Below are 24,267 nucleotides of genomic sequence, written 5' to 3' on the forward strand. Positions count from 1 at the left end.
GAAACACAAATTTTACTCAGACTTACGAAACACAGTCTTGGCAAAGGACGGCAAGATTAAAGCATACCTATTTTACTGGAAGAGACATCAGAACAGGAAAGGACATGCTCATGGGAGGGTCAGTGTCAGTGGAAAAGGAAATAAACATTTGAGTACCCGCCACGTTCTAGATACCATACCAGCCGGTTTCATAGAAGCCAGCAGGGCACAGCTTAAGATAGGAGCTCAGTAAACAGTCACAGGAATTAAGGAGTGGGATGGAACAGAGGAGTGACTCCTGGGTAAGGAAGAGTCCACAAACGCCATGTTGAAAACTGTGTCGTATCTGGGGGAGACAGCAGTGCACTGGGGAGGGAAAGGGGAGGACACAGAGCTGGAAGAGCTGGAAACCATTTCAATAAGCACTGTTCACAGCTTAGAATGCATGTCCTAGAGGGAAAGCAGGCATGCTAGTTCCCAGGTTCCAAAATACACATTTTGGGGGAGGTAATTAGGTTTGTTTGTTTGTTTACGTATTTATTTATTTATAATGGAAATTTACTTTTTTTTTAATGGCAGTACTGGCGATTGAACCCAGGACCCTGTGCATGCTAAGTATATGCTCTCACTGAGCTATACCTGCCCCACAAAAAATACACATTTAACCTGTAGTAGACCTAAAATTATTGATTGTCCAAATATGGGTTTTACTTCCTGGGAGCAGATAAAGTACTGTGGGAAGGAGTGAGGAGGAGGGGGGCAGTAGAAGAGATTATATGACAGTCACTTAGAAATGAAGTTTCTAAGCTACAAATTGATAGTGTTTGAAAGTTTATAAATTGCTTAACAGAACTTAGAACTCATTTCATAAAGGAAAAAATAAAAGTATACATGGCGGTTCAGTTTCAGACTCACCCACAAAGCTTAAGTGGCAACTAACTGAAATTAATTTTTAAATTTTATTTCATCCCCTACTGTCCTTGACCTGCAGGCGTATCCTTTTCATTTTTCAGTTCCTGCTTTGATTATATGTGTGACCTTGGGCAAATTACTTAATCTCGGCAGTCCTTAATTTCCTAATCTGTAAAATGGGGATAATTTACCTAATTCTTAGGATTAAATGAATTAATACCTTGCATGTAGAAAATATTCAATAGACATTAGCTGCTATTACTATTACATTATTATCACCTGTCTTAGGTTAACTCTCCCCTCCTCCCTCTCCAAAAAAGCAGAACCTTAGGCAAGGATTCATGTGAAAATGATTTAGGAAGTGTTCCCAGGAAAAACCAGTAAGGGAGTTGGGGAGTGGAACTGGGAAGAAAGGAGACAGAGTCATAGTTCAATCCCAACTTGGACCTAAATTAAGGGGGACACAGGAGACAGTGAGGGTCACCCCAGTGTTGTCCCAATCAGAGGCTGTAAGAGCTGGTGTATTCATACTTGTGCCCACGGTCATTAAGTTAAGGTGGAGGTGGCTTAATTCCCAGGCACTTCGGTTTTGCATGTGAAAGGGGTTCCAGTAGCCTGAGGGTGGTGGCTCCATGAAGAGAGAAATCTGAAGGGCTGTGGTCAGAGCATTGACTAGTCAGTCATCTGCTACATCATCGTCATCATCGTCACCGTCTCCCATGAAACACAGTGGCACCTGGTATGAAAGGCACTGTGGTGGGTTCTGGAGGTCAAAAGAGCTGTAGAACACAGGCCCTGTCCTCCTACGCCTTAGAATCCTGCTGAAGAGACAAGATAAACACAAAGAAAGAAGTACATGCTCAGTGCCAAGTAAGTGTAAACAGGGCATTGCTATGGGAGTGTGTCGGCTTCGGGTGGTGGGAAGGTCCCGGCAGTACCTGAGGATCATCTCAAAGAGGGGGTAGGGCTTAGTAAGTAAAGAAGCCAAGGGGTAGTGGATGGGGAAGGAGTGGAAAGATAAACGTTTTAGGGAGGATCAATACACTTGTCCTCATACAGCGGTTCTCAACCTTGAAGTCTCATTAGGAGCTTTAAGAATCCCAGTGCCCAGCTGTAGCCCAGATCAATTACATCAACATTGCTGTGCGGGGGGTGGGGTGGGGTGTTCCCCAGGTATTTCCAATGGACGCCAAGGTCAAGAACCACTGTTTATTGGGCGGGGAGCAGCATCGGGGAAACTGGTTAGGAGCTGATACAGAAGAACTCAGATTGTGGAAATCCAAGCTGGGTGCAGCTGAGCACTCTAACCTAATTCTAGCATTCCTATTGCAGACTGCCTTAAAGTCTTTTCATGAGTCAGGCTACAGTAAATACAGAGCCTGGAATATTAGATGAAGGAGTTTGAACTTTATGCTGTAGGCAATGAAAGGGCATCGGGTCCTTGAAGATTTCTGAGCAGAATAATGATGTAAGTACAACAACATTTGCAAATTTAAACAGGATGTAGGATTTCTGAGCAAGGAGGACAATATCTGATGGAACTTGACCTTGGCTGGTTGGTGGAGGGGTAGGGCTACTAAGGGAGAAAAAGTTCCAGAGGTTCTGGGCATGGAGTTGAGTGGAAACAAGTAACCTGGGGTGTCAAGTATCAGGTGGTTGCAGAGGTGACCTCACCATGTTTGTGTCTAATAGAAAGAGAGCCATGTGACTCACAGGAGATCCATGTTTGTACAGGAACCAGCCAGAAAAGACGCGGCTTTTCTGATGATTGTGCCTGAATAACATGGTCAGGCTACCTGGAAGGCAAAACAGATTGGAACGAGAAGCCAGGGTAACACATTAAACCTTGAAAAAAACTGAACATGAAACTAAACTGTGTTCCTATAGATGACTTGCTACACTGTTTTGTGGCAAAATATTTTGAATTGAAAACTAAAGTAATATTGTTTAGTCAAGAAAAAAGGTGTCCAGTAGAGGAAAAGAGGACAAGATTATAATACTGCATGTCAGTTTAAAGAGGTAAATTTTCTTTAACAGTTTACTACTTTTGGAGAGCAGAATTCATCACCAACCAATGGGAGAGATGCTCAGTTTGGGATGCTCTTATCAGTCACTGTCATGTGAATCCATTAGTTAAGAAAAGGAGAAATCACTTTTAACCTGTTACACTATCTTTCCCGCTGTCTGTTTTACTTAGTGTGCATTTGACGGGAGGGTTTTGGCCCCATACACAGGTACTAACGAAGCAAGGGAGGAGGGAAGGTATTTGTTTAACATTATTTTGCAGAAAACTAAATGAAAAACTTCAAGCTTGTGTTATGGTATAAGAGGGGAAATCCTGTCTTCATGTCCCTCCTGACCTAGGCTAAATGTCATGGTCTGTCATTTTGACCACTCTGCTGCCAATAATCCTCACCTCCCATCTTTCATCTTCTTTTCATCCAACTCAGCTGGCAGGGCCCTAACTCCAGATGAATCCAACATCTGTCCTTGCCTGGTCTCCACCTGGGCTGTTGAGCACTGGTGATGAAATCTCACAACAGGGCAGATGGATGTTGGTATTAGGCATGGCTGCACCTGCAAACGGGCCCGACATTGGCTAGATGTCCTCCGATGGCCTCCTGCCAGCTCTCTAATTCTGCCCAAAGATTGTTTTAAACCTGCAGTCTTTTCAGACAGGAAATCATTGCTTTCTCTCCTTCCACCCCTGTCTGCTCATTCACAGCAGGTGAACTTTTCTTTTTGTAGAGAAAACCAAAGCCATCTGAAAAGGAACCACTTCAGCTTTCACCAAATCTGCAGATTGATATGTGTCCATCCCGGGATGGACTGAAGACTGTGGCCGTGACAGTTTGCACTTCCTACGGTTAAGAGGTGGAGTCTGCTTGCCCACTCTTTGAATCTGGGCTGGTCTCAAGTCTTGCTTTCACTAACAGAATTTTCAGGGATCTGTTCTGTTCTCACTGGAATGTACTTTGCAGGTGACCTACCCAATTTGTCTGGCTGGTGATTTCCAAATTTTTATCCCCAGTCTTGATCTTTCTTTTGAGATATAGGCTCCTGTATCCACCTGCTCACTAGATATGTTCGCTTAGATTTCCGAGACATTGGGTGTGTCCAAAATGGATCTCTTACTTTTTCCCCTAAATGTCCCAATATCCTCAGGCGTCATCTTGATTCCTTCCTTTTTGTTACTTCCCATCCAACTGAGCAGCAAGTCCCCTATCTGTCTACCTGTCTGTCTGTCTGCCTACATTGCCTCCTACAATTCATTTTTTAAAAAATTTTAATCTTTTTTAAAATAAAAAAATTTTGTTGTTGTTCAGGTAGTTAGGTTTATTTATTTATTCAGTTCTTTTAATGGAGGTACTGGGGGTTGAAGCCAGGACCCTGTGTATGCTAAGGACATGCTCTGCCCCTGAGCTCCCCACCGCCTCTACAGTCCACTCTTAACATAGCAGCCAAGATGTTCTTTTCAAAGTGAGGACTGTGGTCACTCCCCTCCTTACAACCTTCCAGTTGCCCTAAGATAAAACCCAAGCTCCTCCTGTGCCCTAAAGGGCTCTGTGTAGTCTTGCCCTGCCCACCTTTTCGTCCTTATCTCACACAAGCCCCTCCCTCACGCTCCCTGTCGCACAAGCCTTCTTTCTGCTCCTTGGCTCCCAGCTTGAGGCCTTTGCACTCGCTGTCCATCTGACCCACCCATTTGGACTGCTCTGCTCCCTCCCAGTGGCAGCCTTTGCTCCTCATCATTCAGGTCTCAGCTTAAGCATCACCTCAGAGTCCTTGTCATCCCCCAATCTAAGTAACCTCCTCCCCGGCCCACTTTCCATCTCATTGCCCTGCTGTACCTCTTTGTGCTACTTAGCGCTTTCTTCCACCTCCTGCAAACTCCCCCACCCCCGTCCTCCTCATCCCTCCGGATGACAGAGCCCTCATAGTCCTCTGTGACCCTGCCTCCTGGACACACGTCGCTGGTCCAGGATGGGCCCCTGACCCAGCTGGACCAGAGCCCTTCCTGGGGTTTTTAGAACTGGGATTGAGAAATAGAGTCAATTCTTCTCTAATGACAGGCATCTGATAGAAAATTCAGCAACTGTTGGTGGTCATGTGTTCAGTCATGTGGAGCAAATGACTCCATAAGAACAAATGACACTCACATGACGAAGGGGAGAAAGAAAGTCCTTTTTGAAAGGGTTTTTTGGTTCTAGCTGTTTCTAAGTTCTAAATTAAATTCTGGATGCTTCTAGAGTTAGTTGAGATACTTTTTGCAATAGTATTTTCTTTGAAAAATGATAAAAGACTGGAGTATTGATTGATCTAACTTACCATTTTTTGTGTCTAACACAAAACTCAAATACAGGTGCTTTAATGTGCTTTTTGAAGATAAAGGTGATGAACATTCCACCTGCAGAATGAGAGATTAGACGCTTAACATCAAAAGCACACTTTGATACTGAGCAAGAAACTGAATTAAAAGTTGTAGACAGTGGTCAGTGCAGAGAAGACATGGAAGGATTTTTACATTAATATATCACAAAGCACTAAACTTTTTGCATGCTGTAAAAGTACATGATCAGAGGCAGGACTGAGGCAAATGCCAAATGTTTCAAAATGACTACCTCCCCTTTTATTATTAAGGTCCATTTCAATCTATAGAAATCAATCCAATGAAACACATCCTAATTAAATATAATTATGCAAACTATGTGCTGGGCTCTGTCGGGAGACATGGAGACGAATAAGTCAGAGATTCAGTTACTAAGGTTTTTATTAAAGGGAAGATTTTTTTCAAGTACCTAAAATATATGACTAAAACACAAGGTAGCTGTGATGTTTCTATGTGAGTTACAAACAAAGTGCAGTGGTGCCAGGGCTGGCGTACGAGTTGGTGGTAAAGACAGGTCACATGCAGTTGCAAGAACCAGGAAAGTCTGCATGACTAAGTTAGGCATTTAAGCTGTACCTTGGAGGATGGGTAGGACCGCAGAGGTCAGAGACGGTATGAGGAAGCATCCAGTTTTTGAGAGCAGGACAGACAAAGGCATATTTGGCGTGAGTATGGTGGACGATGAACAGCTAATGAAGGGCTGGCAGGAAAACAACAGAATGTCTGTCTACCGACATCGCTCTTCACAGGAATTGGGAGGTTCACGGCACAGGATGGTATGTTGGGTTTCAGAAATTTTAAGTTTGAGATGTCAGCACAGTATCCTCTTAGGCCGAACAGGAGGCAGTTGAAATGTGGGGCTTGTATTTGAGAGGCATGTTTAGACTGGAGTTGTTCATTTTAGAATGTAAAGAAAACCACATTTTATGAAAATTAGCCTGAACGTTATTTGCACACGGTTTGGAACGTGGACCAATGAGGGTCACAGACTCTACAGTGTCACTGGAGGTCATCCTGGAGCAAAGAGATGCGTGATCTCAGGATGACCTGTGTCAAAAATCAAACTCAGATGGCACCTCTCTGTCCCCGATGTGTTTAATTCATTTAAATAATAGTCTGATCCGTTGACTAGAGGAAACCTTTTCTAAACACAGATTCCATCCCTCAGAGTTTTGGAAACCAAACCTGTGCCCCAGGGCTTCCCAGCTCCGTACTTTGGCTCCTTCTCCTCTTCATAGTGGAGTCTCTGGCTGCTTCTCTTTCCTTTCTTCCACGCATGGACACAGTCTCCACAGGGCAGGCCAGGCTGAAATCCTGGGGACAACAGAAGGGAATTACCCACAGAAAATAAAAACCTAAAGCTGGGATATTAGATACTACTCTCCTAATACAGCAGCCAAGCTCCCCTCTAAGGGGCCCTGGTGGCTCTCTCTTCCTTCGCTCCCCTCTCCTGATGCTCTGTTAAGGGGCCACCGGCCTGGAGTCCAGACCCCTGATTCTCACCATAGCTTTAGAGAGAAAAGCCAGCCTTTCTCTGACCTTGTCCAAGGCTGGTTTCCTTTCCTGCCTCAGGATAACTGATAGTAAAAACTCTGTTAATTAGCTTGACTATAGTCATTATTTCACTATGTACGTATGTATCAAAATATCATGCTGTATCTCTAAAATCTATACAGTTTTTATTTAAAAAACTCCACTTGGAGGGGAGGGTACAGCTCAGCGATAGAGTGTGTGCTTAGCATGCACGAGGTCCTGGGTTCAATCCCAGTACCTCCATTAGAAAAATAAATACATAAATAAACCTAATTACCTCCCCCCCCAAAATTTTTAACTCCACTTGTATTAAAAAAAAAACCCCACTTTCATAGGGGAGTCTTATCTTCAGCCACAGGGTAGAGAGAGTCAAAACAGTCGTCAAAGTACATTTTTAGAAGTCTGGGACCTTCAGGGCTGGGGAATGTCACATACAGGTGGTTTGGGAGATGGGTGCGGGTGGGGACTGGGGGAAGGGCTAGCCCAGTCCCATACTTTGCAACATTTCATCTGGACTAGTGGTTTGGTTTCTCAAGATCTGTGAGTCATTACTTGGATGAAAAGATACATCCCTCAAGAAACACAAACTATATGTTTCAGGAAGGGTCTATTCTAAATCCGTATTTAGGGGGGAAAATTTGAATTCTTTATGCAAAAGAACAGTCCTGCTAGAGAATCACCGAAATTACATCATGGAATAGAAACATAGCATCCCATTCGTGGAAGCTTGCCTTTCTGGTGCCCTTACTCTGAACTGATGTCTTTTGTATCTCCATTTGGCAAAGAAACAGATTGAGGGGCCGAGGACATACTGCTAATAAGCAGCACATCAAGATCCAAACCCAGGCCCACCAAACCAGTCAGTGTACTCAAACACTGAATAATATCTGATGTACTCGGTAAAAACAACTTCCTTTAAACCAGTGGTGAAGTCATTATTTTCTCCAAGGAAATCTGTATAAGAGCCCTTCTGAGGAGTTTTCATATAATGGTTTCACACTTAACATTTGGATGTGGATATTTTTGACCTAAATGTTTTTACTCATTAATTCAACGAGTGTTTACTGTGCACCACCATCGAGCCATGATGCTAGGTGTTATGGAAGATGCAAATATGAATTCCCATAGGAATTTATAATCTGGCAAGAGAGCAGAAAATAAGAACAGAATTTGATGAATACCACAGGAAAGGTGAGAAAATGTGCTATGAGGGTTAAAAGTGGGAGAGATTATATGTCCTCTGGGGAGTGGGAGCTTTAGTGGAAATGACAGCAATTGTAGAAAGTAAAATGAATATACATATAAAATCAAAACATGAAAAACAGAGGTCTAAATAAGAGGGATAAAACAAAACGAGGGATTATTATCAAGATATCAGGAGTCCTCCACCTGACACCCTTCCTACCTTAAAATTACTACGTTTCCGTGGATTTAGACCTATTGCTGTAATCATGGCTAATAACTGCTGTTTTTATGAGCTGTGATGCAGGAGACCGTACTCAAAATGATGTCCCCTCTGAGAGGATGGGACGCATTCTGATGGTCATCTGGTCACAAGAATGACACTATTTAGGACCAGCGTGGCCTCTCCTAATTGACTCACTTTTAATAATGTTCGCAACGTGAGTCAGCACGCCGATATCACCGTGCAGCCCTTATCAGCCTGTGAACGACAAGAATAACCAAGTAATAGTCCTTGGGCAGTTGACAAATACATAGACTTTCTCGATAATAATTTAAACCTTTAAACTATGCTGTTCGGAACTGGCACATAATGTGATCCTAATACAAACTACCTCCGTCACACTTGAATTTCTTTCGTTAAGTTTCTGGCCCAAATCAGACTCTAGCGACATCAAAGCAAAAGAAAAATTTTCCCCCTAAGGGATTGGAACTACTGCCCTCCCCTCGGACTACGGATCCCATCCCGCAACGCTCCCACCTTCCCACATGGGGGTGGAGCCGCAGGGCGGGCGGCCACGGCGGCGTCCAGGGCATTCTGGGCACTGTAGTCTGCGGCCGCGGCCACCGCCGGGGAGGCCCACGGGGTGCGTCTGGTGGCAGCTCCGGGCCCCGGCCACCGCGTCCTGCCCGCGCAGCCCTCGGGGTGCGGGCCCCGGCGGGGGCGGCCGGCCGGCGGGCGCGGCGCGGGTCGGAGGGAGGGCCGAGCCGCCGAGGCTTCGCGACGTTTTTGCGACAGCGCGGCCGGGTTCCGCGAGTCCCCGCCCTCCGCTCTCTGAGGAGGTACCGGCTGTTGTGCGGCGCTGCCTTTCTGTTTGAGTGCATGGAGAGTGAGTGAGTGAGTGTGAGCGTGTGTGTGTGAGAGCGGCGAGGCGCGAGCGCGAGCGCCAGAGGGAGAGCCCGCCGCGCCGCCCCGCCGCTCCCCGCCGCGGGGGCAGAGCGCGCGGCCGGAGCGCCCGGGACCGGCGCCCCGGGAGCCCGCGGGGACAAGGGCAGCGACCGCGCTCCCCGCCCCCAGCCCTCGTTCCTCGCTCTCCTGCGCCCGGGGGACCTCCGCGCCGCCTCCCCGGCCGGCCTCTGCCCCGCCGCCCCCCTGGATGTCCCCGGCGCCCTCGCGGGGCCTCCTCCTGCTCCTGCCGCCGCGGTCGGGCCGGTGCTGCGGCCGCCGGGCGTAGAGCGGGCGGGTTCCCGGGGGCCGCGGCTGCCGGAGCTCCCCTGGTCCCCACCCCTGCCCCCCGGCGCCCCGACCCCGCTCCCCGGCCTCGCAGGCTGTGACAATGGACTATGACTTTAAAGTGAAGCTGAGCAGCGAGCGGGAGCGAGTCGAGGACCTGTTTGAATACGAGGGCTGCAAAGTTGGCCGAGGCACTTACGGTCACGTCTACAAAGCCAAGAGGAAGGATGGGTGAGTGTCCGCCGCGGGCCGGGCAGGTAGCCGCGGGGGAGCGGAGCAGCCGCCCGAGCGCGTCTCCCGCCTGCCGGTCCCCGCCCGGGTCCCCGCAGCCCGGGCTCCGGGAGGAAGTGGTGCGCGGGGTCCGAGCCCGCGCCAGACCCTCTTGCTGTGCCGCTGGGCTCCACTTGCGGGGCTCACGGGGAAAAGGAGCACCTCCTCGGCTGTGGACTTTTCCATGGTTTCGATACTAGATTTTTCTTTAAAATTTCGTTAGAAAACATCAGTGTAAATGATTTTGGAGGGGGGTCGACTTATTATGGTAACCTGGGGCTTTCCTCACCCACCTCTGGAGTGACATCCGTCAGTCTGGAAGGGAAGCTGTGATCCTCCCCTCCTCCCCCAATCAGTGTGTGATTGATTTATGATCCCACCCAATTCGGATTGTATTCAGGGGAGAGAAAACAGCAAGTCAGTGTGGTTCTGAAGAGTTCCTCATAGTGATCCTCTGCAACATAAATGTAGCAGTTGCTGTTTAGATACCATTAGCTGCGAGTTTTATCTAGAACAATGGGGGTTTGGTGCAGGGTGTGTGGTGGGGAAAAAAGCGAATGACAAATTGGGGAATCTTGTTCAGACGATTCCCCCAAAACCTAGCAGTTGGCAACGAACTTTAAATAGTCGCTTATATTCTTCCCTAGAAATAACTTAATTAAGTCAATGACTGTTAATGCTCCCAATTTAGTTTCCTAAACAGGCAAGTGAAGTGTTCACTTTTCCTTTGTCAGTACATGACTGTCTTGTAATATTGACAAAAGAGAAGGCATTTCTTAGTTGAGAAAATATATTTTATTAACTCCCTGTTTTCCTCTTGTAGAAACGGATGTTGTCTTTATTGCCTTTGACACTCTAGAAGATTTCTGGAAAGATAATGTCAAAGCTTATTACATAATCTTTAGACTTTAACATGACCAAAGTAGCTTTACTTGAACATCACAGTTAGTTTGGTTAGCTGCTTTTTAACATTTAAAATAATTGCTCCCCCCCCCATTAGATAGGAGGATATGTTCAGAACTGAACTGTATTAGCACTAAGAAAATGAAACCATTCATAAAGTTGAAGTTACCTGGGTTGGGGGGAAGCCATATTTATAAATACCTTAGTATTCTAAATATTGCGAAAGGAAGTGTATATTTATTCAACATTTTTCTTAGATTTCCTGAGATAGCTTTCTAAAATAACTTAAAATGGACTCTTAAGAGGAAGAAGGTATTAATTCCAGTGAATTTGTAATGTTCATTTCAGTGCTTATACGCAGCAGTAAAGCAGTACAGATATCTGCAAAAGGCAGGGATTTGAAAACTCGATACTCTGGGTGCTGCATGTGTTTCAAAGTACCTTTTAGCAGGATGGATAGTCTGGTGACATTTGAGGAATCCACGTCTAGAGATGCTGTTGACTCTTGCTGTTTAATTGTATTTTTCATTGACGGATTGCCCTGTAATAACATACATAGTTTAAAAATTATCCTTGTTAACTTCCCATACAATATTTTCCAAAAGCCTAAAGCCATTTTCCCATCCCCCAGTATTATATAATTTGGGGGATATTCATAAAATCCCCAATCCCATGAGATTAGACATTTTAGTACATTTGACCAGTCTGTCATCTGTTTTATAAAATTCTGGTGACTTTAAATTCTTTTAACTTCTCTGAGAAAAGCCGATTCTGTTTTCATAAATTACCAATTTAAGCTAATAAAACATGTAAATTGTATTAACTTTGATTTTATATTTTATTAAAAAACTAATACTGCTTACTGGTAAGAGGTTCTTTTGACCACATTTTATATCTCATGGTCAAGTCTTAATTTAGGCTAAGAATAATTTTAGAAGAATTACCCAATTTAAAGATAGCTGAATGTATAGTATATAGTACATGAACATTTTTTAGTCATTCTTGATAGAAAGTAGCATTGCATTTTGAAAAAATTAACTTTTTGTTTATAATTCTTGGGGCTTGTTTTTCAGCAGCCTTTAATGATTTTGTTTATAGGAAGAACTTTTCTTTTTTTAATGGATCAAATGTCAAGAGAGTTTTAAAATTACTTAAAACAGTGTTTGTGTTCCAGAGGGAATATTTTTCGGTTTGGCTTCCTATAACCTCACTCTGCTAAAATGCAGCATTGTATTTATGAGCTTCTTTTGATCTCATGTCAGTGAAATGTAATTTAATGCATTTCAGTCCTGGTAAAATAAAATTTGTGGCTGTTTAATCTTTTATAAAAAGATGATGATCAAATAATTTGTTTCTAGTATTGATTTACTTTCAAATTAAATTATATATTCTGCAACTGAAATTTCGGAGTACTCTAGTAACCCAGAAAGTAACACCTTCAAAGAGAATACTGAGATTTATAAAAAAAAATGAAATAAATTTTGTTGTGATGTGTTTGGCTGTTAAAATGAATGTATGAAAATGCATCCTTTCCGTTGTCCAGCAAGCATCATAGACATGAATGATTAGTGAAAAAATTTAGACTAGAGGACTTGACTTCTTAAATTATTGTTTTAGGAAATAAAACAGCTCAAAGGTCATTTCTTTGATTTTAAGAATTAGTAATACTATCCTGCTAGTACACCACACTTTTGATAAACTCAGTGTTTCAAAGAATAGGGGATGGGAAATACTTTATTTGAGGCTTGATTATACCTGGAAAAGGGGCCTTTTATAATTATGTTAATTTCAGATTCTAATAGAGTTAAAGCATAAATGCACAATAAATCTTGGAAATAATTCGCTCTCATTGTCACCATAAATGAGATAGTGTCCTTTGTGTCTGAACACCGAAAGGGTGCTCAGTGGGAAGCAGGGGATTCATTTTCTTTCTGAGTCAGTTGCATTTCCTCTTTGCAGAATTCAGGCGACCAAAAACTCCTCGTTTGGAAGAACAGAAAAGTGTGAGAAGACAGAAAACAGTTTGCATTTTAAAATTCTAAATTCTCATTATTGGACTGGACCTTGTAGAATTTAAAAATTAATTTGGGGGAAGAGTTTGATCTCCAAAACAGAAAAGCAAAAAGAGTTTTCTTGAATAGGATTCTTGGTCTGCTGTGCTGTATGTTCAAGAGAACAGATACTATGTAACTGGAAGTGTGTGTGTATGTGTGTGTAAGAGAGTGAGAGAAATACACAGAATACTTTTGTTGGGGCATTTTTGTAAACAACCCAGAGATTAGTAGGCAGTGGTAATAATAATAGCTAAATTACTGAGTAGGTGTTAGGTCTTGGGCAAAGTCTTTTATAGTCATCATCTCTTGAATCCACAAGTACCATACAAGTCAGTTGTGTTTTTTCAGTTTTACAGGTGAGGAAACTGAGGTTTAAAAATGTTAAGCAAATTTTTCCATGGTTACATGACCAGTTAAAATGTCAGAGCTGGAATTGGGGGATTACAGGCAGATGTTTTACTCCGGAGCCCATGTTGCTAACCATTATGCTTCATATTAAGATACACAGAAACACAGACATGGGGATTTGGTGTTTTAGCAGGTTTTTCAGACCTGCTTATCACAGGACTAGTCTTTTCAATTAACTGGTAGACTTTTTTAGTATGTTTCTGAATGGCCCTGGCTTTTTCAAGTGCTGCTAAAGTACGTATATAGATATGTGAGTGTCTCTGTACACATACACACGTATATGTATATGTGTATGACTCCGTGTGTGTGTGTGTGTGTGTGTGTGTGTAGGAGCAGACTAGTAAGTTATGTTAAGATACAAAAATTCTTCATCTAGTGCCAAGAGTTCCACGTTGGAGAGCCTGGACAACTGTGTTTGAGTTCAGAGAGCCTCTGATCACCATTGTGACCTTGGGCAAGTCATTTGCCCATGTAGATCTTGACTTACTTATTTGTAAGATTAGGGAGTTTGAGTTGATAATTTTTAGGGCCTTTCATAGTATTATAATTTGAGGAAGTAAAAATTATGAATATACAGTGTAATACTTTTGCATGATTAGGAAAACAACCACTAAAACAAAAATTTTACTTTAGACAGTAGTACCTTTCCATATTTCTTAGCCTCATGCTTTAGCTGGGGTCTCAACACCCGCCAAAAAGAAGACTAGTAACTTCCAAAGACTTGTCGGCTCCGTTACCTAGTGTGTCACTGTAGCATCCCCTCAGATTTCTCTCTTACTGTGTGGGGTTTATGTGACTGCTCCCACTCCTGTGACCCGTCCATTTGGTGGCTAGCACAAGGGACTCTTCTATCTGCATTGGAGCTTTCATTCGGCTTTAATTCCTTAGCTGTGATCAGCACTTGGTTGGAACCCTTTATTTCCCCTAAAGGATTCTAACAGTTTTTCTTACGAGTATTTGAACCTAGGTTGGTTCAACTTGATTTAAATATTTCCTTACATGTCAGAAATGCCAAATATAACACGTAATAATGCCCATCACTGGGGATTTCATATGCCCAATAAGGAGTATTCCTTACAACATTTAAAAAATATGATGGAAGGGGATAAGCAGTATATTTACTATGCATTTCTTACCTACTTGCAGTTGAATTTTTCTGCCTTAAATATTCAGTGCACTCAGATTACTGATTAGACCACTTTGAGGTTTCACGCTTAGATCCCATTTTCTTAGTAGCAGTACTGGCAAATTAATTCATTTTGGATTGGTCCATTTGATTATTACTTTCACTGTTTCTTCAACATTGGAAGAAATCCACTTCCTCACTAATTCAGCTAATATTCATTGGACCCTTCTACCTGCCAAGCACTGTCCAAGGTATTGTGAATGCAAAGATGAATAAAATATTCCATTATTTGAGAAGGTACTACTGGGGAAACAAACATGTAAAGAAGCTATAGCAGAGAAAGACAAATGTATTAGTGATACCACTTACACGTGGAACCTAAAAAAATGATACGAATGAAGTTATTTACAAAACAGAAACAGACTCACAGACATAGGAAACAAACTTACGGTTACCAGAGGGGAAAGTGGGAAGGAGGGATAAATTAGCAGTTTGGGATTAGCAGATACAAACTACTATACATAAAATAGATAAACAACAAGGTCCTACTGTAGAACACAGGGAACTATATTTAATATCTTGTAGTAACCCATGATGAAAAAGTATATATATATAAAATGGAATCACTTTGCTGTACACCAGAAACTAAATCAACATTTTAAATAACTATATTTCAATAAAAATAAATATGCTGTAGCAACTAAATAAGTACTATAATAATTAATACAAGGTGCTGTTGGGACATAGACATGAGAGCTTCCAGCTGCTTAAGGTTTTCAGGAAAAGCCTTCCAAAGATGGTGGCACTTCTTTGATCTTGGAAGACAGGGACTGTCATCAGAAAGGGCATTTCAAGAGAAACAGGACAAAGGGGGAGCTTTCGTACTGTGCTCTTACAGACCCCAACAAATTTTGTGGGTTTGAATTATTTCTTCTGACACCTCTTCCGTTGCTAGCATTTTTGAGCTCCTGGTACATGTAGCGCTACATACGTGCACTACAAAGCTTCCGTGTCCCACTGGACGTGATGAGGTCTCTGTGATGTCACAGTGGGGATACATTTATCAGCATGCACCGAGCACCTTATTGTCTGTGTGGCAGTTTCCCATCACAAGAACGTTGGCGACTCAGGAGGATACAGGCAGCCTCTGTAACCCCAGCTGCTGATTTAGGGGTCTCTCTCAGACGGAAGGCTGCCGTGGTGGGGCTCCTTTTTGATTATGGCTCTGGGGAGCAGATGGTTCTCCTTCAGCCTCACCTCTGTGAGGAGTAGGGATCCCGAATTTTCTGTGCTGCCGAGATGGTGATGGCAACAGATTGGAGGGGAACTTCTCTTGTTGGGACTCTCTGGTGTATGAAGAGACAGTAGGGAGGTGGCTTCCGGCGTAGTGGATTTCAGCTAGGGAAACAGAAATGATGACAAATTATTATAAATTATCATAGGCCATTTGTAAACTTACCTACCTTTTCAAAAGTTATTTCTCCTGGCAATTGTGTTCAGAATTATGATGAACACACATTTGAAATGTGATCTCTGTAAGTTGGGAGCTGTATGCGCCCCGTCAGTGCTAGTAAGTGGATGCTCTTCCCTGTGGCTGCTGGCATCTTTCTTGCAGTGCCTTTTATTGTTGAATCCAATCCTCACTGTCTGTTCTTTTTTATTCTTTCTCTATTCTTAGCTGCTGCTAGAGAATGAAAATCCTACTGGCCTTTTCCTCCTTCAGAACAATTTGTAAATTGTCCCTTATAGCAGCTTAAGTGGGCCTTGGCCATTTCTCTGTTACTTAGAAACAGCTGGGATATTTTTTGCCTTTAAATATCTCTTGTCACCTGAAGGCAGTTCTTGAAGTTGTCACTAAGAAGTGACTTTCACCTGTTACTTTGGTCTTAATACTTAAAGACCCCTTAGTATCATTTTCTCTGGATTCTTTAGTGCGGTGATTGTCAAAGTCATAAAACCAGTCCCTGCTGTAGTAAGCTGCTTTTACTGATAGAGTTATGTCATGTCCTTCAGGTGTGTTGTCGCGGAAAAAATGCTGAGAACCCCCTTTTTAAAGTTGAGATATATTATGTAGCATAAAATTCACCCTTTTAAAGTGTGTGATCTACTGGTGGTTAATATGTTCACAAGGCTGTGCGGTCATCACCACTATCACACCAAAAGAAACCCCATGTCAATTATCTGTCACTCCACACTCGCCCTCTTCAACCCCAGCCCCTGGCAACCACTAATCTATTTTCTTTCTCTATGAATTTGCCTGTTGTGGACATTTCATGTCAATAGGATTATACAATATGTGGCCTTTTGTGTCTTTTACTCAGCACAGTGTTTTCGGTGTTCATCCATGTTGTGCATATATCAGTATTTCATTCTTTTCTATGGTTGAAAAATACTGCATTGTATGGATGTACCACATTTTGTTTATCCATTCATCAGTTGGTGGACATCTGGGTTGTTTCTTCTTTTTGGCTGTTGTGAATGATGCTGCTGTGAACCTTTGTGTGTGATTTGTTGTGTGGATGTATGCTTTCCGTTCTCTTAGGCAGGGCCATATGGTAACTCTATGTTTAACTTATTGAGAAGCTGCTGAACTTTTCCAAAGCAGCTGAGAACCACTTTTGAGTGGGTTTACCTTGACTTTGGTTTAGGACCAAGATCTTTATCCTTTGTCCACCAGACCTGGACACCTTAATCCCCAGAACACTTTATTTATTAATAGCCCACCGCATTTCCCGGACTGTATGCACACACTGGTCTATTGCAGTGATTCTGAAATATAGATTAATATAGCCACTCCTCCTCCATCAAATCAGACCGCCATTCCGAACTTGTTCTCAGGCAGCACCTTGTGCTGGGAATTGTTTTCCCTCGGCTGAAATGGGTTCTAACATTTAGTTTCAGAAATCCTAACGACTTTATCTTAACGTACAACTCCAATAATTCTCTCTTCACTCACCACCCCACAAAACATAGTTAGTTCATCATAGATATGTTATGTAAGTCCTTCAGTGTATATGTGGTTAATGTTTATATGTCCTTTGGGTCTTTCTGGTGAATGTTTAGGGTTAGATATTACGGATTTCCTCTAGGGCAGTGATTGTTGCCCTCACTTCCTGGCACGTTGCCGAACGTTGACAGGTATTTAATACTTTTTTATTTTTGGCACACCTAAAATTCACATTTGAAAGTCTTCCTTTTAAACTTGCTAAACTTAAAAACTTGAGCATTACAGAAAAGAAAAGCAGTGCTTTGTGAAAATGCCCAGAGAAGCAGTTAGATGGGCTGGCTAAATTGATACCAGCAGAATGAAAAACACTGAGAGCCAAAGGCATATGCAAGATTTGTTAATTGAACCAGATAGAAGGCCCATGTATTTGAAAAATTGAGCCACTACAAAGAATAAAGTATCTTCTAAAAGTGTCTCTTACAAATGAATCAGTTTAAATGAGGATCAGACCCTATATTTGTAAACTTAAGGAAAATGTAATTGGTGAACCAGAGTTGGCATTGAATTTTGTTTGAACTTTGTGGTGGTTTTATATTTGAAGTTTACTTTTGTTATAGGAATAAAAAATTATTTAGGTTAACTACTACTCAAGGTAACTAGTTACTCATCTCTCTAGATAAGCTCTTTAAAATCTGTAACTTAATTAGAGCCCATGAATTCTAACAAACAGTCATCCCGAGGAGAGGATTTCTTCACATGACCATGCAAGGCCCACTCTGGGTGTTTCTACACACCTGAATTTTATAGGTTGTCTAGAGAACTAAGGGATTAAAAAAACAACCTGTCAAACAGTAGTATGGTTTACGTTAAACAAGTCATATTTGGGGGGAAAGAGAAGGTAGGTATTGAAAAATTATTTTTATGAGGCTGCTGTTTTAAGACAATCCAGTAAATCATGTGCAAATTTAAGCTCATGTGGAATAGATATATTTGTTTGGGTTTTTTTTTTTTTTTCACTTTATGAAAGAATCCCTTTAAGTATAGAAGCTGTCCTGGCATGCTTATTGTGCGACTCAGTTCGCAGAAAAATTCAGTTCATACACAATTTCCAAGAAAATGTTAAGCGCAGAGTAAGGCATACTTGTAATTTGTTTTCTAATGCTGACTTAACATTGAAGGTTCTTTTAAATATGAGATTAAGTCATTTAAATATTTGGCATTCTATATAGTTTCTCTTTAGCTGCAATTTTTTGGGGCAAATTTTTGAATTTATAATTTATTTGGTAGGTATTTACTGAATGTCTGTAATGTGTCAGGTATAGGTAATTCACCAGTGACCAGGCCAAGTCGTAAGTCCTTGGGGAAAGTCAAGACTTTGAGGGGCACAGGAAAGCAAACAGGTAATTATAATGTGGGATAGGGCTGTGATAGAGAAAATTAAAGGTTGCCATGGGGGTACCTAATCTGTTCTTGGGGCTCAAGGATGATGTTTCGGTTGTGACTTGAAAGCTAATGAGAAGTTACACACCTGAGTGGGCAGTAAATGAGAGCGAATGGGGTTGGGGAGTTACAGTGCAGGCTAGAGGGGCTGCATCTGGCTCCAGAATTTCTTTACACAGGAAGGAGTGCAGTCTGGTTGAAAAGGGGGTATAGTAGGGGTTGGATGATGTATAGTAAACAGATTTTAATTTAAATTATTAGGGCAATCTGGGGAGCTTGTGTGTCGTAGAGGGAAAGCTCTCCCCAGTGTCTTTCGGAGCCACCACTGAATGGTGTTTACAAAGTTATGAAGGAAAGATACTGTGGTGAGGGAATTGAAAGAATTCCAGTGCCAGAACTTAGAAAGGAGGAATGGGTGGGGTGAGAGGTATGAAAAATAAAGTTGGAGAAGTAAGAGGGGTCTTGTAAATCTTGTTATGGACTCCATACTTTATTTTAAAGACAAAGAGGACTATTTGTGGGATTTTAAACACTTAGTACCAAGTTGAGATTTATCATTTGAAAGGATTGCTTGGCAGCACAATCAGAATGCCCATAGGGAACTGGGGTTAGGAGAACGTGGTAGTGATCCTGGTGAGAGATGCTGGTGGCTTGAACTCAGCAAGTGACAGAGTGGCTGAGGAGGAACAGTCCATAGCACTTGGTGATCTGTTGGGCATGAGAGAGGAAGACGTGTGAAGAACCAAGGACGCTGCCTAGGTTTCTGGCTTGAGCAGCAGGATGTGGCCATCCATACAGAGAGTCAAAACAGGAAGAGGAACAGGCTTGAGGGGGAAGATGATGACCTGAATTTTGGTATATCGAATTTTAGGTAGCTGTTGAGCATCTAGAAAGAAATGTCCATTAGGCAGACACATCAGTCTAGTGCTCAAGAGAGATCTGTTGGCTGGAGACAGACTTGGGAGTTACTAAGAACTTGAAGTAATATCTTCGAATGATCCTGAACTTGCCTGGGGAGAGTGTGTAGAGTGAGAAAGATGTCTATCCAGGCAGCCAAGAAGTCGAGTCCTGAGGGGGAGGAGAAGCCATGGTCACGCCGTCGTGCAGCAGGAATTGTACAGCACACAGCTTATTGGCTGTAACTGCAACTTGGAGAAAAACCAGGACCTTCTAGGTCGAATTATAACCAGGGAGGGAGTGTTTTCAGGAGGGGTAGCAATACCATACACCACACAGAGGACCCAGGAGATCGTGACACGTCTGAATTAAGTTAAATATTTTGAACAAAAGGAAAATCCCACTTGAGATTTTTGGACATCAGAGCTTAAATTATAACAATTTGCAGATTTTATCCCAAACGTTTCGTGGTCCTTTGGTGGTTAGCCTTATCATTCAGGGCTAAGCCGTGAAAACTTCACTTCCGTCTCTGGTTCCACGTTGGCCACGTTGCTGAAGCTAAACCTGTAGGTGCTGTTTGTTCATTTTCTTATACCATGTTATTCAAGATCATTCTTATTTTTTTAAAAAGAAAATAGTTTTTTCCCTGATTATGAAAATTATACATGTTCATTGTAAAAAAAAAAACAATAAACCATAGTCCAGAAATGTAGACAGAAACGTAAAGCCCCAGCTCTACAACTAGGTAGCGTTCTCCTTATTTTTCCAGATAAACTCTGTGGATGTAAGTATGTATTAATGAAATCTGCTATGATCTTATATTTTTTCATTCAATATTATTATGCATCTTTCCATGTCAGTAAATACAGTTCTAAATCATTAGTTGTAATTATTGCAGGCATCACAGTACATACACACATGTAAATACATGTCCAGTTAAGCAGTTCTCTAACGATAGATGAAATTTAAATAGTCTCGAAATTTCAGCTGTTTCACTTAGCAGAGGACCTCCTAGAAAATATGTCTGCAGTTCTCCAACATAGAACCAAGTTCCTGAAGTGGAGTTTTAGGGTCAAAGGTTATATACATTTAATAACTGTATTTCTGTTGTAAAATAAGATTGGATTATAAAATTAATACACTCTCAGGATGAAAATTCAGACAGTACATCAGGATACCCAGTAGAATCATCGTCCTCCTTGTGTGTATGCAGATAGAAGTGTGTATATGTATGAGCAGACTTTAAAATTTATTTTAATACTTCATTCATTTCGAACAGATAATTCATGCATATGGAAAAAATGTAAATTACTAAGGCAGTGAGATCTTGTCTTCTCACCTCTGTCTTCCTTCAGTTACTCATTTCTTCTTCCAGAGCTGTCCACTGACATGTCTCTTCTGTATGCTTTCCAGTTTGTGGACACAAACGTCTTTTGACTTTGTTTATAGTATTATTTTTCATGTGCAACTCTTGTATTTTTAGAAAGTCACATTTATCAGTCATTTCTCTAATGGCTGCCGGGTTATGTGTCAGAATTAGAAAGGTCTATATGTCATCTTTCAACACAAGTTGTATAATAGGGTAAACGTACATTCTGTTCCTGGCCTTTCTCAGTTCACGAGTTTAGGAGATGGATAACAGCACATGTAACACAGTTCATGTCTCAGCTCCTCTTTCTGTTTTATGAACATAATGTAATATCCAGGTCCAAATGAAGCACATTTAGTTTGTTTTCATTTTTTTATGCTCTTAAAATAGTACAGCAGCAAATGTCCTTTATATCTGTCTTTGCACGCAGCATTCTCTCCGATAGAGATAGGACTTCCCAGGTCCCCAGGAAGTTCCCCACAGGGATATTTGCTGCGGGTGGTACCACTGGCAAGGAGTAAAATTTTCATGAAGAGAAACTCCCTTGCTGTATCCACAGGGAGTTTTATCCCTCCCGGCATCTCTCAGCAGTTCCGGAGACTGATCATCATGTCCAAGCACGAGTTGCTGGTAACCACTGCAGTACCCCATCCCTGCCACACTGGTGAAGCGCAGGCCAGTCTCCCAGGAGTGTCTCTTCAATAGGCTCTTCAAAGGTCCAGTCATCTGTTCTCCAGACAGGTCTTACCAACTGCACTCTCATCAGAACTCCTGAAACAAAACTTACCTGGAAGGGAGAAATGGGAATAGGTAACAGGAATGACACGCTTGAGTCTGGGGTTTAAATACATTGTAACGTCGCCTTGTTTAGATTATTCATTCCGAAATTTTGCTTTGGGTTTTCTTTCCCCACGTAGTTCTGTATATTTTAGGTTACTGGTTGGCATAAAAAATTGTCTTGTGGATGTTTAAAATTACAGTCATCATTATGTTTACATGATTTTATGCTCACTTTCATCAGATTTCTCTGCTCCAGTCTAACACTGCTGCTGTGCTTTGCTTCCACCACAGATGACTGATGCTCTTGATGTAGTTGCCTCCAGCCACTTACTTTAGTGCTGACTGTCAGTACTCGCTCTTGCTTAGATGATCCTGCTCTCCGTTTCCTGTTGCTTGGCGTTGGTCATCCTCTCATTCCCTTGCCCAGCACCGACCTTCTTCTACCCACCCTTTTCCTTTCCCCTACTTTTTGTCTCACTTTTCCTGCTTTGTGCTGATGTTGGCTTTGACCTTGTTCCTTGTCACCTGTCTCAGCAGCATTCACTCCAGGGTTTGCCACCATAGACTAGAGAGCTGGACCCCCTTCTGTTGCCAGTGGAATTGCTTGACTTTTCATATTCAGCAGAGGAAATGATTTGTGGTAGGTAAGCAGGCAGGGGGTTATCTATAAGACAATTCTGCTGTATTTTGTTAATTTTGAAGAGACTTTAAAAAAATTTTAAGTATTTTTTAAAGTACTGCTAAACATAATTCTTTCTTCATAGGCATAATTTCTGCTCAACAGAAGTTAGAAAGTACTTACTCCTTATTGGTAGATAAGAAGCTGAAAAAGTAAACATTTTATCTTTTTATCTGAAAATCTATTTTAGTACAAATGAGTCCTGCTCTTCTTGAGAGTTTAAACCAGATACCCTGTAGCTGAAAGTCACTATTGTCCTGTTTTGGCCAAGACTAGCTGGCCTCTGCAGGTCCCCTCAGGCTTGTGACGAGTGCTGGGCTCGGACGTGCAGACTGAGAAACATAAGAACATTTATTAAAGTAGCACTCACTTCTCATACTTCAGCTACTGTTCTGGATTTTTTGGGGGGGGAGGGTGGGTGGGACCATTCAATTCTAAAAGGTGATTCAGCCTGAAAGTCTTTAAGTACTTAAGTTTTCAGCACAAGCAAAAAATGCTAACCAAGTGTACCACTTTTTAACCTTTTTTGACTTTGATCATGTAGCATTTGCTCTATTTCTCTTGCACTTTGTAGAACTGGTCTCACTGAGTTTAAGCATGCTTGCTGGTTTTCAAATCAGAATGCAGGACAATTATATTTTTCCTTCAGTGGAATTCTGTAACGTGATTATCCCTGAAACGTTTTGGAGTATAAGGTAACATTGGCCACCAGTTATTTATTTTTAAGTGTTTAAAACGTAGTTTTGATTTCGTTGCAGTGTACTAAGTAGAGAAACTAAATACCAGTTGTCTTCATGGAAAAGGTACTACCTTCCAAGAAGTTGTACGTTTATAAAGTACGTAACTTTTTTTTTTAACTTTATTGAGATACAATTCATATACCATACGGTTTATCTATTTAAAGTGTACATTTCACTGTTTTTTAGTATATTCACAGGGTTGTATGGCTGTCACCACAATCTAGTGTTAGAGTATTTTTATCCCTTCTCAGAAGAAACCCTGTACTCATTAGCAGTCGCTTTCCTTTCCCTTCAATCCTCCAGCCTTAGGCAACCACTAATCTGCTTTCTGCCTCTGGCTTTGCCTATTCTGGACATTACATTTAAATGAAATCATACAATATGTGGTCTTTTGTGACTGGCTTCTTTCACTTAATATGATGTTTTCAAGGCTCATCCATGATTTAGCATGTATCACATTGTGTTTAGTCATTCATCAGTTGTTGGATATTTGAGTTGTTTAAAATTTCTGGTTATTATGAATAATGCTGCTGTGAACGTAGGTGTACAAGTTATCTGAGTCCCTGCTTTCAGTTCCTTGGATATATACCTAGGAGTGGAATTGCTGGATCATATGGGGACTGTATGCTTAACTTCTGAGTAACCACCAAGCTGCTTCCTCGGTTGCTGCACAATTTTACATTCCCACATGCAATGCACAGTGGTTCCAGTTTCTCCGCATCTTTGCTAACACTTATCTCCTCCACTCCTTTGAAAAAAAATAACCATCCTTATAGGCATTGAGTGGTATCTCATAATGGTTTTGATTTGCATTTCAAATGATGAATGGTACTTACTGTATCATTCAGTATCAGTAAGTACTTTTATGTACTTACGGACCATTTGGTTATCTTCTTGGAAGAACATTCAAATCCTTTGCATATTTAAAAATTGAGTTATTTATCTGTTTATTATTGAGTTGTAGGACTTCTTTTTATACTCTGGATACTAGACCCTTATCAGATACATGATTTTGCAAATGGCCAGTAAGTCCACAAAAAGATGCTCAACATTGCTAATCATCAGGGAAATGTAAATCAAAACTACAAGATACTGCTTAACACACATTAGGATGGCTACTAAAAAAAAAAGATAACAGGTGTTGACCACTTGTATATCTTCTTCGGAAAACTGTCTATTCAAGTCCTTTCCCTATTTTTTAATCT

General features: G+C 41.8%; 1 protein-coding gene across 5 annotated transcripts in view; it reads left to right on the forward strand.

Annotated features, from left to right (window-relative positions):
* Positions 1–9,320: 9,320 nt before the first annotated feature.
* CDK8 (cyclin dependent kinase 8) overlaps positions 9,321–24,267 on the forward strand; it is an 85,573-nt gene continuing 70,626 nt past the window's right edge. For 3 of the 5 annotated variants that reach the window (XM_074377949.1, XM_074377950.1, XM_074377948.1), the window contains exon 1: positions 9,401–9,680. Coding sequence is in view for 2 of the 5 variants with exons in the window: in XM_074377947.1 (XP_074234048.1) it covers positions 9,553–9,680 (128 nt within the window). In the remaining 3 variants the exon portion in view is untranslated. Of the gene's footprint in view, positions 9,681–24,267 lie in introns of all 5 variants that reach the window. The other 2 variants (XM_074377947.1, XM_074377946.1) reach the window with 2 other exon arrangements.

The sequence above is a fragment of the Camelus bactrianus genome, chromosome 14 (assembly GCF_048773025.1).
Source record: "Camelus bactrianus isolate YW-2024 breed Bactrian camel chromosome 14, ASM4877302v1, whole genome shotgun sequence".
In the NCBI taxonomy this organism is placed as follows: domain Eukaryota; kingdom Metazoa; phylum Chordata; class Mammalia; order Artiodactyla; family Camelidae; genus Camelus; species Camelus bactrianus.